Source organism: Falco punctatus, assembly GCF_963210335.1.
Source record: "Falco punctatus genome assembly, chromosome: 8".
Taxonomy (NCBI): domain Eukaryota; kingdom Metazoa; phylum Chordata; class Aves; order Falconiformes; family Falconidae; genus Falco; species Falco punctatus.
In genome coordinates, this window is record NC_137588.1 from 21,305,682 (window position 1) to 21,319,995 (window position 14,314).

At 39.0% G+C, this 14,314-nt stretch overlaps 1 protein-coding gene across 20 annotated transcripts in view; it reads right to left on the reverse strand.

Annotated features, from left to right (window-relative positions):
- Positions 1–14,314, reverse strand: part of UBR3 (ubiquitin protein ligase E3 component n-recognin 3) — a 333,487-nt gene that overhangs the window by 188,368 nt on the left and 130,805 nt on the right. For 12 of the 20 annotated variants that reach the window (XM_080398880.1, XM_080398900.1, XM_080398898.1 and 9 more), the window contains one exon: positions 14,092–14,131. In XM_080398880.1, coding sequence (XP_080255006.1) covers positions 14,092–14,131 — 40 coding nt within the window. Of the gene's footprint in view, positions 1–1,660; positions 14,132–14,314 lie in introns of those variants that run through there. The other 8 variants (XM_080398894.1, XM_080398890.1, XM_080398879.1 and 5 more) reach the window with 3 other exon arrangements.

Below are 14,314 nucleotides of genomic sequence, written 5' to 3' on the forward strand. Positions count from 1 at the left end.
TCTAAGACAGATGCAGGATAAAACTGGGAAGAAGAAAACTGCAAACTTACATTAGCGACCTATTTTCTGAAACCAGCCTACCTTTTATTGCATTTTTGCCCTGCTAAGGGTATTGAAATTCTTCAGGGCTAAGATAGCTTCCTCACAGGGAGCGCCTATATCGGCCAGTGCTGCACAGAACTGTGTGTTCTGCGTACTGGTTCCTATGCCCAGTACTAGACAGACAATGCAGTACATGTAAGCTTAAAATGCTGTCATGAAGAGTACAGATAAACTGGTTCAATCCTAGCAGCTTTGCTTTGTTAATGGTAAAGATTGTTGTGAAACTAATTGATCCTGAGTGTGATCTATTCACCAAGTCTTTTACGTGCAGGAGCTGAAGAATTAAAGCCATTTAGCCATTCACAGAGAGGCAACAACTACTTAATTTTTTGAAGGGATCTTCCTATTGTTTCACAATATACCTTAATTGTATAATGTAATCAATCATAATTCATCACTATAGTTCTCCAGTATTACTTTTACAGCAGTTTTATTCTAATGAGGATTTCTAATAAGAACAGACTCTCCTTTATCTGTAAGAAAAATAATAATAAACGGTTAACCATGATACGAAGAACTTAGTGCTGACAATGAGTCTTGCTTAAGATTAAGTATTTTCATCAGTGAGCTAGTTGTTATGCATTACCAGCATGTGTGCAGTAGCCTAGCGTGACATCAATTTGCATAATTTCTCTTCTCTAACAGGCTTCAAAAATAATAATAGGCATATGAGATAGAATCCATTAAATTTAAACTTCCTTCAGCAGCTATCTTCATGGAGCAGTTATCAAAAGAACCTTTAAAGAATTAAGTTTAATAAATTATAAATGTATTATTCGGGTTATGCTATCTGGGTCTATAACCATCTAAGTTGAGTTCAGTAACAAAGACGAAGTCAAATCCACAAGGAATTGGCTTGACATCTTCCCAGCCAAAAAGACTGACAAAGAGTGGCAGGACAATGCCAATGTCCACTGCTACTCACAGTTAATTACTGAACTTGAAAAATCAGTTAAGGATTTAGGGGTACAGATAGGTAAAAGAAAAGGGCAGATAGTGATACGCACGGAAGCTGCTCAGAGCTGTTATACCTGTATACATTATTTAATAATGCCTTAATCTACAAAGAAGAACAAAAACAACTTTGGTTTTTGCTGATCTGAACCTAAAGAAGACCTTACAATTTGTTAATATTTAAGGCAAGCAGAAAGATTAATGTGTTAGCAAACTCTGATGGGAAGCTAGTTTCAGGAAAAAAAAGTGAAAATAGCTTTCCACAGTGTCATATAATAACTTATGGATCTTTTCTTATCTTCATGACTCGTGTGTTTTTATATTGTGACTTGCATAGCAAACAACATTGCTGCAGTACTCTGATTCTCTCAGATATCATTCAGTAAAAAGTCTGGCTCCATAACTTCAAAGAATAATTTAGACCTTGGTACACTTTATTATACATTCTGATATATGGTCATCAATAAGAAAGATCTGCTTTGTCTTTATTGCACTAGGGAAGATGCGTGAAAGTCTGCGCAATTTACATATAGGCCTAATGTCCACTAATACAAAAAACACATTACCAAAGTACTGAGCTATCCCACTGAAGGAGATTTCTCACCCCAGGAGAAACAGCAGATGCCAATATGGACACAAGCAAAAATTCTCAGAGTTTGCGCCTGCCAGGTATTTCACACTGAGAAGCACTAATCAATTTCAATTCCTACTGATTCAGGGGATTTGAGGGAGATTAACACCTCCAAAAGCAGTGATCTGGAAGAGAGAACAATTTAGTAACAACAACAACAAAAGTCACCCATGAACTTTCAGAATAGAATTTAAACACAGAACAAAGTAACAAACCGGTCTGTTTTCCCAGATTAACTCTTTCGCTGCTGCAGATGCTCCTGAAGAAAGTTAAAGGGAATGCCTGAACTTAAGTTAGGAAGAGAAAACATGACAGGTAAGGATACTGTAACCATGCACCGGGTACAGCAACTACGACCTGGAATAACCAGCCTTTGGCAGTTCATCAGCAGCTTTTCAGTTTTCTTTCACATATTGTTCAGTTTATGGAAGAGCTCTGTGTTCAATACTATGGGTCTTCAGAACTCGGAAAGAGGAAAACATTTTGTGATACCATTCAACAAATCAAAGAAAGAGTGAATAGATAACATACTTGTATGTCACCACAAGCAGCACTGGACTGAAAAAGCAGTTAAGGCTTTCACCATAAAAGGAAGTAAATTAGATTGCACACACAGTATGAAGCAGGATCTACAGCGCTATGTTGGCACTGAATTTTTAACAATGCTTTAATCTACAGCCTTTGTTCTATCATGTCATATAGCAACGGGTCACTTTTCCTCAGTGAGGATACCCTCTGCAAATAACCCCCAAGTTCCTACCTCTGTTTAAGAAGACAGCATCTACTAAAAAAGTAAGCTTTAATTAGAATAAAAGCATGATGGGCAAAATAGCATCTGATATTATCCACTCAAGAAAGGTATCTTTACAGGGTATGAGTGATGTGGTGTAAGGATTTTACTATCTTATTTTAGGATGCTACTTTTACTACATAGCATATAAAGACAGTTTACATTTCAAATACAATCCTAGGTGTTAGGAGAACTCAAGAGATACTCTTTACTGTAACTCTCTTCCTGTACTGCAGAAATCATATTTTATACACGCTTCTTTACGAATTGGATGGAGTACCTTTCAATAGTAATACCTTGTATTGAAAGCTATCTCCTACACAGGCATCCCAAGCTACATTTCTCTAAACATTATAGCAATATTCTGTTGCCATAACCCTCACAGAGGTCTCATCAGCTGTCCCCAGGTAACCGTGCAGAGGCAACCCCGCAGACTGCTATATTTATGTGTCCCTTGAGGCTCAGAGCACATGCATTTTGGCTTCTCTTGTCAGACACATTCGTGTGGACCAGCTCAGCCAGCCACAGAGGTATACTGGCAGCTCATTCTCCAGTACCATGAAACCCTGTCTCAGAGCTCCACAACAAGGTTATAGTGTGAGAGGTGAAACAGATATATGCGCAAACTTAACAGGGTTTCTGAAAGCCCCTTCAACTATTGCAACAAACGTATATAAACAGTCAAAAAAAACCAACAACCTTGTTTTAAAACTTCACTGCATTAGCTTCCTGACATCTCAAACTCTTTCAGCTAACTCCCTATAACCAAGAGTCCTTCCTCAATCTCTGAGTTCTGCTCTGAACTCAGAAATGCAATTGCTCTTTTCTAAGCCATTCCTCCCGATTTCTGCAGCAAGCACCTGTATTGTGAGAAGAGAGGCCCATTTTCCTTTAAAAGGGCTGATAAGGATCCCTTTCCTTCAATCTTCTAGCCTTCCCTGTTAGCCTGATTCCTCTTCAGACCCACTATGTGACCAAAACGGCCTCTCAGTTTAAGTTTAAAGCTTGGTAACTGGCTTGCCACACAGAGTATTCAATCCTTTATTTTATGCCATTCACTCATCAAGATTTAAATTTTATTCTTTTTAGCTTTCTGCAGGTGCAAAATTTATTTCAACTAGCCTACCAAAGCAGAAGTACAACAGAGAAGGCAAATATGATTCAAAATGATGCTTGTAAACAGTCCGATACTTACACACAGAAACTTCCCAATATCAAACAGAAATCATATGTTGTATATAGATTCCCTAAATAGTCCCAACCACCAATATATTTATATTATATGCACATTTCTGTAAAAAGACTCTCACGTGACTACTTATTCACACAACAGAAGTTTTGTTACCCAGTTTAGAACAGCAATGGTTGCACCAAAAACATACTTGAGGGTGTTCCAAACCTCAATATATTGGGCCACTTTTTTGGAAATTGTCGTGTCTGATTTATATCCTTGTGGTATCAATTCTACAAAGGTAATTTTCTATAATGAATTATTTATTTCCTGTTGTAATCAGAAATCTGAGATAGTCATAAATATTTATATGTCTAGTTAATTCACTAATGAAAACTGAACTAATTCTAAAAATGGGATGTTATCTCAGAGGCATGCTTACCTAACAGACTAATAGTCTGCTCAACCTTTACATTAGTGAAGGTAACCACCATACAGGAAGCAACTACCAGGAGCTGGAAGAAACTCCATCTTGAAAGCATGGTATAGGAATTGGCTGAGGTCCTGGACAGAAGGATTTTGTGTGTACCCTAGAAACAGTATCTCACTTTTCTCTGTCTCTGATTTTCGAATTTGTAACATTTGCGGTAACATCCTCTTACATCTTACACTCCTTTGCAATCCTTGGGCTTCTCACTAGCACACCAGAGAGGTATCCTCTTCAGCAATGGAAATCTACCTTCTTCTTAGGTACTGAGTCACTGGCTTGTGCGTTGGCCTGTGCAACTCCACTATCCTTTACAGTTGCTAAGAAATGTTTTAGGCTGCTGCCTGCCTGAGAGTACTTCAGTGTCACTGCAAGAGCCTGTGTGCACAAATTCCTTGAAGTTAGCTGGTCATATTGATATCATTCCTCACCTAAACCAGGTCAGCATAAACAGCTAATGAAAGGATTTATTTGCTACATCCATAATGAACAATGCAGTTTACCAAGATTTACAATGTCACAAGATAATAGAAATTAAAAGAAACAATCCGTCCGTCCTAGACTCAGACCAGTTTTGAAGGGTCTTCTTATCTAATAAACTCACAGCTCTTTTTCAGATCATATCACCCTCAAATAAGGAAATCCTACCTCGGCAATTATTTTTCCTTTATAAACCATCCCCATCTTTGGGGCAATTTGCCTTTGTCTGCTCCCCTGAACCACAAACTACTAGTCATGTATCTAAGAAGGGAGTAATCTGTTCCTCCACAGAAATATTGCTTGCCACCTTCTGGAGAGGCTGATGGCTTTAGGCTTTACATGAAGAGCCTCACCTGCCCCATAACACACTTTACTGATTACACACATTTGGCTCAACTTTTCACAAACTGTGAAGCATAAAGTTAGCTGGAGATGGTCAAACCTCAGAGACAAAGCCCATCTATGTCAACATTTAGATTTTTATATATTTGTTCTGTGGTACATTAACAACCATATTTTAAGCCAACGCATAAATGGGATCAAGGCATGTCTCTCATTTAGCTGAGTCTTTTAATAGAGGTTGTATGTAATAATAATGAAAGTTTCTGGAGTTTGATACTGCTTTAGCATGCAATCCTATTTTTGAGGGATGCTGTAACAAAGCATTTCCATGGTAAGACTACAAACCCCTTGTCTAGTTCAGTCCAGAGCACAGGTGAGACACTACTCTCATGAGTCTGGAAGCAGAAGTACTACTGCAAACACTAGGAAATAACATCACAGACTATGAACCCTAACCTCCTCTCATCACTACTGAGAAAAGTCAGACAGAAAAAGGCCACAAAGTACAAAGGCTGGTGATTTTGAAACTGCAAATTCATGTATCTTAGCTTCTAGGGCAAAAACCCCAAACCAACCCATCTGACAGGGACAGGTTAGAGAAAGCCATATTCTGCTGGACTTATTCTCTGAATAATAACTCTTTTCCAAGGACCTCAGATCTATAGTGATTTCAGAAATGATTCACTGGCCTCCTGAACAAAAAAGGAGGAGGAAAAATTAGGAGTTGTAAACGACAGATCATTCTCTGCCTTCCTCTACTGGATGCCAGTGAAAAAGGAAGAAAAACTTTCAGACGACAGTCAGATTCTGAAGCAGTTGATGTATTTGCTAATTCAGATGTAGAAAAGAAGTACAGCGCTATGTCACAAAGCCAGAAGGAATATGGTACTCCATGTAATAAAGAAATCCATCAGATGTTTTGTTTTCATTATGTGTACTAAGAAAAACTTTAAAAATGTGGCTGTCAAAAGATTAAAAGACAATCACGCAAGTTTACAAGTTAGATGTCCCTGATAAAATATCATCTTATGATCATTCAAAAGAAAACTACCACAAAATCCAGAATTAATCCTTGACAAGACAGCCGAAGTTCACCCATGACAGAATGACTCGAGTGGGCTGTACCCTGACATCACAAAGGTTTTCAGGAACCCCACATATTAGGAGAAAACAGACCTGCAGCAGACAAGCATGTGAGCTCTGACTCAAGCAAGATCAGCATGCAAAACTGCTTATCCATGGCAACAACCAGCACTAAACGGTGTCCAGCACATGCAAAGAGACATATGCAGCACAATGGACTACATAATTTTGTGGAAGTTTGCAGTGTCAGGGTATTTGCTTCTCTTGGAAGCTGCATTTAACCTGAGGTTATCACCCTTGGTCCCTGCTTGAGCTATCCTACAGCCATGCCTCTGCCCAAGCAGGTACCCCATTCACCCGGACCCAAACCCTAATCTGCACACTTGGTCTACTGGCCAGACCTTGAGTCTGCCTTGTTGCCACAGGCTTGTCTGGCAGTCACTGGACTGTCAGCCGACCCCGACTGCCATCGCTGGGCCTGACTCCCTTGCCTGGCTTGGGTCCTGCCTGGACACCCCATGCTCAGAAAGGCCACTACTGCTGCTGCTGCCTCACTGGCACCGGTGGCTCTCATCTCGCGTGCCCTCACAGAACTGCAGAGGGCCTACTAGCACTTTACCCAAGCCTTTTTACAGGCTACCCTCCCTTAGAACATGCTAAACCTTGCATGTTTTTCAAACTAAAGAGTAGGAAGACCTACAGATCTACAGATCCTTGAGTGCATATCAAGAGGCAAAACCAGTGAGATCCAACAGCCCTATTACCAGATGAGTCAGATACATTTTTCTCATGGTGACTATTTTCACCTGCTTAAAGGAAGACAGATGAAGATACACATGCTATATCATTGCCTGGTGATAACTGTTAGGGTTCATAGACTCTTAGATTAAAGTTTAATGTCTTTATCTTACGCTAGATACTGTTTACATAGATAATGTTCATTTAAATCAAAAGGAGTGTGGTGTGGAACTGGTAAGGCAAATATTTTAAGGTAAACAAACTTTTTTTTTTCTTTTTCTTCCTTCACGCAGAATATGCAAGCAGTTGAGGCCATAAGGACATACTGTTCTTAACTCAGTAACTACTAAGACAACCAATATTTCATTACACAAAATGCCACACTAGAACCTTAATTCAGGACCTGCTTTTAAAAAAATCCCCTCTCCTAAAATCTATTTTTAAATTTATTTTCTTTCTTCTATTAATAACAGCTTTTGCAAAATTCTGGCAATTTAGAATATATCATTTAACAAAATTAGTCTTTGCCACAGATTATAAAATCATTCTGATTTGTAAGTCTCTGGAGTTCACGAAAGCATAAGACTAAGTTTGAATGGTAATGAAGTATTCTTCTGGCTGATTAAATATTCACACCTGTTTGTCATCAAGACTTTAGTTTAGTAAGGAGATATATAGCCTTTTCACTTTTATCCAGTACAGAACTAGCAAAGGTCCTTCATTTAAGCCTGAATGTTAGAGTAAGATGCCTCCTGAAACACTCCTAATAATTTCTCTTTCCTGTAGAACACAGTACAGGAGATATTTTAAATTTATTTAGAAAGATGACTCCGTATTTCAGGTAGACAAATAAGGTTTATATATTTGCACCATCCAAAGTTTACAGAAGTTTTAATCATTAAAACTTCACATTGCTATGTTTTCTGCATCTCTCCAGATGTACTATTGTTAAGACTCAAAAAAGTCAGATTAAATAAAGACAGAAAGTTACCCCATAGGTCACCTTACAACTATTAAAAACAGACTACAATAAAGTTCTCACAGTGCTAGAAGAATGTTCATTACATTCCTTATAAGAAATAGTCCCAGGAGCAGCAATTCTTGCAACTACTTTTTAAGAAGGTATCAGTGTAACTTTGTGGCAGCACTCCATGCACTTTTCATTCATAAACAAACAGAAGCATAACTGTACGTCATTTTTCCTTTAATTTTCTGATTATTAATTATTTGGTTTAAGACAAACAGAGTATATATCTGTAACAGACTACATTCAGAACAGACAGGAAAGCATGACAACAAAGCTGAGTTCTTAAAGGAAAAGGCAAAACTTGCTCTCTAACGCACTTCAAAAGTACCATGACCATGTGGGTAATGGGGGAGACACACAACAACAAACCAATGAACAGGGTCCCTCTTACAAAAGATTGTGAACATGGAGACAGTAACCAACTGGATGATGAAAATACAGAGAAAGGTGAAAGCCCCAGGAATGGTATGTTACTGTAAGAGCTGGCTACTGGCAGGGGGAGGGGGTGTGTGGCCACAGCAATAGATCTGTTTCAGAAGAAAAGTATAGCATGACTTTTTAGAGATCAGGTCTAGAAATACACTTGTGTGCAGGGAATTCTTTCCCTCTGTGCCTCTGAGGGACTGCAGTAATTAAGGCAAACTCCTCCTTCAGAGCTCCACCAAGTAAATAAATAATTTATTGAGCCCTTGCAGCACTGTGGTGCTGATTGCTGTCCCTCTCCAGCTGCTTCAGCAGGTCCCACTCTACTGCCAGCTTCCTGACTTTCAAACAGCTCATTTGTGGCCCTTGTGTTGCTTTACTGTACAGTGCTGATTGCTGGCTCTTGGTCCCAGGCAGTTTCCAATTTCACTTTGGTTTAAGATTTAAGATCACTGCCTCATGTGCTTGTTATCAGAGCTTCTGTCATTGCTCCCCAAAAAGCTCTTTGTAGTCCTTCCTTCCCAAGTGGTTAATATTCCCTTTATTCTCTTCCAGTTAACTAATGGTAAAATGCAAATAAGAGCTGAACAGAAACTCTGCTGAAATACCTGAGTTTGTGCAATAGCTGAGTTTACATATGCCTGTGTTATCAGCAGTACGTACAAGTTAATCAGATGTCAAGCAAGCTGATACTGCCAGTCAAAAGAGAAACTCAGAGTAACTAACTCCACAGAACTCCCTGAAAACGGGAACCTACTAGTATTTGGGAGCTAGAGCTACCCCATGACTTCCCACTTCAGGAACACCTTTACCAGGAATCATGAGGAATGACTGCAGCATGTGGAGGCAAATATGAGGAAAACTTAAGATAGCTGTACCAAGAAGCATACCTTGAAGAAGCAGCAGCATTACAGCCTCCTTGTCCACACTGTAGCTCTGAAGGCTAAAATGCTGTTTTTCCCACTTTGATTTGCACGGAGCTAATCAGTTTGCAAAAGATGTGCCTTTTACATGTGTAAAGATCACTCTAATTTATGAAGGGGGGAGTGGGGCATGGACTCTTCACCACAACTGTTCACAGGTGAAAGGACATTGCCTGATTTAACAAGTACTCTAGGTTACATTCTTAGCTGTTCCTTGTAGATGTTACATCCCCAGTCTTTCAGCCTGTCACAAAAAGCGCTCACCTTCCAGCTCAGACAGTGGGTGAATTTTCTGTTGTAAATGCCTTTTCACAGATTGGTCAAAAGGTGTTCATTTCACAGCAGCCATTTCACTGCTATGAGGGAGTGTGAAACCAAGCACACTTTCTCAGCAGTGCTGCTGAATTCTGTGAAGCTCTCAGCTGAGCAACCTTATGCCATCATAAATCATCACCTTTTGTCTAGCTATTAAACCAGCTAGATTCTCTGTATTACAATATATACAGTATTACAGTCAGTCGTGATAGGCCTTCACTCTTGAAACTGGAAAGAGGCCAAACTACCACTACAGTGAAAAGAACCTAGCCTGCTTACATGAGTCACTGGCATACTTCTTTAGTTTATTGTTAGCTGACTTCTGCAGACCCTCCAAACTTTCTGCCAGCATATAAATAGCTTCCATTCCCTGGACCTATGAAAGAAACTCCAGCACGGGAGCTGTGATAACACCACCTTCCTATTTATTTATTATCAGTCGCTAAATTCAAGTCACTTTCTTTGACTAATACCAGTCCTTCCTCTGCGTTTGATGACAATATATGATTTTCAATCCAGTAACCAGTTTAGTTTTATAATCGTTTTTCACTGAGACAGTGATCTTACCACAAAACATGAGGCATCATACCAGGCATATTTTATAAGCAAATTCCCTACATTTAAGCATATTCAGAATATTTGTTACAAAAGAATGTTAAGGCCCACAGCTGAAAAATGTCCTTTTAATTAAATTAATAGAAGATTTTTGCTAAAAACATAATTGCAAATGTTTTTTTAATACTTTTCCGGAAGTAAAAAAGACAGGGGATTTTTAAATACTCTTTAACTTTTTGAAGATATACTCTTATTTCTTGAATTCATTTTTAATCACAGGAAATTTTTTGAATCATGTATCATATCTACCATATTTACATCATCTCATAATCTTTCCTGGCTTGCCTCTCAGAGCCATTAATTCAATGTTCCATCTGCTACAATTGCTCATAGTGCAGGTGACATTTATGTTAGGTTTGTTTCCTAAGAAGAAAATGCATTAGAAAAGGTAGTCTGACAGGTCTTTATATCCACTTCACAGGCTACACACCAAGTATAAAGATCATCCATGTAACTATTGACAGAAGCAATGAAAGAACAAGTGAAGACAAGATGTGCACCAAACATGCCCTCTTCTTACAAGTGAGGTGGAATTAATCACATCTATCATTCAGCCCTCCAGCAGGTTTAAAATATAGTGTGAAAAAACTTACAAGGAGACATGAAAACTGCCATCCTGCTCTACACTTCCTATTACTCCTCCTGTTTAATGCACTCTGTCCAAGTTTATTCCCCATACACCCAGGAAAACTGCTAGCAACATCAATACTACGTACTTTCAGTATCAGAAATGGGGCTTTTAGTATTTTTTTTTCTTGTCCTTTTAGAACAGGTTTTACACTGATTCTTTAGAGCAAATGCAACCATGTAACGAATAGTTCAGTGACAGGTTGTTTTGACATGCTACAAACACAACAGGATTGTCCCATGGAAGAGGTGAAGTATCTGGATACTGGTTACATAGGTGGCATCCAGACTACCTAGCTGACATATGTTGAGATTAGGAACCCGCAGAGCTTCTGCTCTCCCTATACCTCCAGGTTTTGCTGGCTCCTCTCAAATTTAATATATTAAAAAGCATGCAATAACTGGCACAGGGAACTTTCCAGTAATTTATCTTTCTTCCAAATCAAAAGGCAACTGTACCGGAAAACAACTATTGAAAAACAGTTTTTAAAATAAATGCCTCAATAAGATGACAGATCCTGCAAAATCTAGGCTGAGCTGCTAAGCATTTGAAAGCAAACCCCCTTCTACCAAGCCAGAGTCCTGGGAGTCTTCAGTGGACTGTCCCTCAGGTCTTCTTAATGCTAAGGGACAACTCTCTCTGGAAATCATTGCACCATATTAAGCCATTTCTCCATTTCCATTTTCTCTCCATTTATGGTAATTCTTACTTTGTGTTAAAATCTACTGCCAATTAGATAATTTTGGATACATTTACACAGGGTGGGTAGGATGGAAGGACAGATCCTGAAGAAAGAAGTATTTCTGAAACCTCTAGCCCTGCCTGTCTTTCAGGCCCAAATTAACTATGGTTCCCTTCTACCCTTCAGCTCATGCTAGGCTGGGTAACACAGAAGAGTAGAAGCAGGGAGACCATGGAAAAGACAAGAATTGGCAATAGTATTGGTCACAAAATAGCAGAACAAATTATTCTTATAGCTGAGCTATCATAAACCATTTCTCTCTTTCCCTGACATTTGCTCGATGCCTAAGCTGAGGGTAGAAGTAGCAGAGAACCCTGAATCAGGAAACTCTCCACCTGGCAGAGTTCTGCTTGCACAGGAAATATTTATGAAACAATGGATGGGATTTTTCTTTTTCCAAATAGTAATCAAACATAAAGACAAGATCCCCCTTGGGATCAGCATCAGTCTTCTAGTTCCATGCCTACCCAGGAAATAAAAAAGAACAGAGACAGCACTCTTTTAGTTTTAAGCGGCACTTTCTGTTGTTTCAGATTTCAATGCCAGGAAGAAAAATTTCCCTGAATATTCCTTCATTATTCACTAAAAAAAAGACAGAGGTGCCTCTGCCTTCTTATACCTAAATAACAGCCCAGTCTATTTTTGCGTACAACACACCATTTCCATATAAATCTCGAATCTGTATTTAGTGTCAGCCTTGCAGCTGGACTCAAGCAGCCCACGGTAAAACAAGTGCCCTCCCCCTTTGCAGGATACCTCCCCCACCACAGGGTATTATAAAGCCTTTACCCAAAGCATTTACAGTATGCTGCTTATTAGTGACAGAGTTCTCCTAAAGAATCTTCTGCAAAAACCTTCTGTTTCCCAAAATCCATAGATAGAAAACAGCACACCTGGAACAAGTTGATTCACGACTGAGGTTAACAAGCTCTATCTGAGATTTGCATACCTGGGTCCAAATATAAGAAAGAGGCTGGGAAGGCAGCAAAGATAAGGTGCAATTTCATACCTACAAGTTCAGTACAGCATCCATGGTAGAGCTGGAACTGTGTCAAGGACAGAGTAGAGGATTTACTTGGTACTACAGCCATCTGATACACTTGGGCCTCAGGGCAGCCTTACCAGAGTAAATATCATTGCAGCACTGCAAGATCCTCCACCTTATCCCCAAAACATTTATAAATTTGCAAGTCACAAAGTGTTTTGGAGAGGAAACTGTGGCATACAGTATAGATCACTGTACATTCTACAGATATATCTATCTTGCAAAGACAGCTTTGTCAAGGGCACAGGCATCTGCTGGCTAATAGGAGTCAAATTTTTATACACATGGATAACTGCATACCTCTGCAAAAATGTGCTAATCTAACTATATTTTGTCTTGCAAGAGTGAAGATCACCTTAGCACAACAGTGCCAACTGTCTTGCCATTAGCTCCATTATCAGACTGACTTAAAAAGAGCTACTCTTGTTACTATACACATACGTTAAGAACTCCACACATGAAGTTTTTTTTTCCTAAAAAAAAAAAAAAAGAGGCAGCAGATATATAAATCCTTAGTTGGAAACTATTACATACAGCATTAATATTCTCAGTGAACTGAATTTTCTTTCTAAAATTTTTGATAATGGAATCCTTGGGGTATCATTTCACAATAGGTTGACACTGACAGGGCCATGAATCCTGATAAGAAACAGAGCTACCATTTTATTTTTTTGGCAAAGAACCCAAGCAGGAAAAAGTATACCATGAGTCAATTCTTCAGACAGGAGTTATAATGAAAGCAGTACGGGCTGGACTCTTCACAACCTGTTCCTTCTTATAGCATCAAGATTGAAAAAGCTTATAACTCTTCAAGTACTGTAGGCACTGCCCATCATCAAAAACATCAACATTACAGACTCATAACTCAAGACTAGAAGCTTTTAAGGTACGATTTGTAACAAACTTTTGAAGGAAGCTAACAGGTAAGGCTGTAGAAACTAAGCACTTTATTTTCCTTCAGAGATGAGGCTGAAGAGTTCCCTAGTAAATATAACTAAGAATTTTACCAGTCACAGAGATCTGTATCTCATCACACCATGCACCACTCAGTTCAAAAGTCTCTCTCTAGCAAGCAGTTTCTGAACAGCAGTAGAAAGAGATGTGGCTAAAAAAGCCACAATCACAAGGGCAGTTCTACCCTTAGGGAATGTTCCTGAATGGAATGAACACTTCTAGTGCAACCTGAGCCAAATACAGCTGTGTTGCTACAAATGTATGAAGGCCAGGCTGAGAAGCAACAGTCAGTAACCATTATTTTTAATCACATGTTCGTAGTAACTTTCACAATGTTCTTGGTGTTACGACAAAATTGGAAGTCAGCTATTTTGCCTAGCTTGACAGCTCCAATTTCATTACTTGAGAAAGAAAAAAAAAAGAAAACCATTAAGAAATACAGCTGCAAGCAGAGCAACATTTCACAGCTACTAGCTGACCATCTCTAAGATAATTATGACGTGTTAGGAGGATGAGACGAGGATGAGACGAGGATGAGACAAGGACTCGTCTATTTTGTGGGAAGGGAGTCAGAACAACACAATACATTTGTATTTTCTCCAGGGTGCCATAGAAGATGACATTTAAAAATTCTTTCTTACCTAATCCAGTTTGCTTCAGGACTTGCTGTGTTCTCAGCTGCTGCAACAACAAACATAAAAAGCAAAAGCTTGACAGCCTTCAAGACATTTGAGATCTTTGGCATTTCTCCAGCTGTTTCAAAGTAACAGGCTACCCAAGCTAACAGTTATTGACATAAATGAACCTGACTGCATGCATTATAGTTCTTTTCCAAAGCTGATTAACAACAAAAGAGAATAAGGT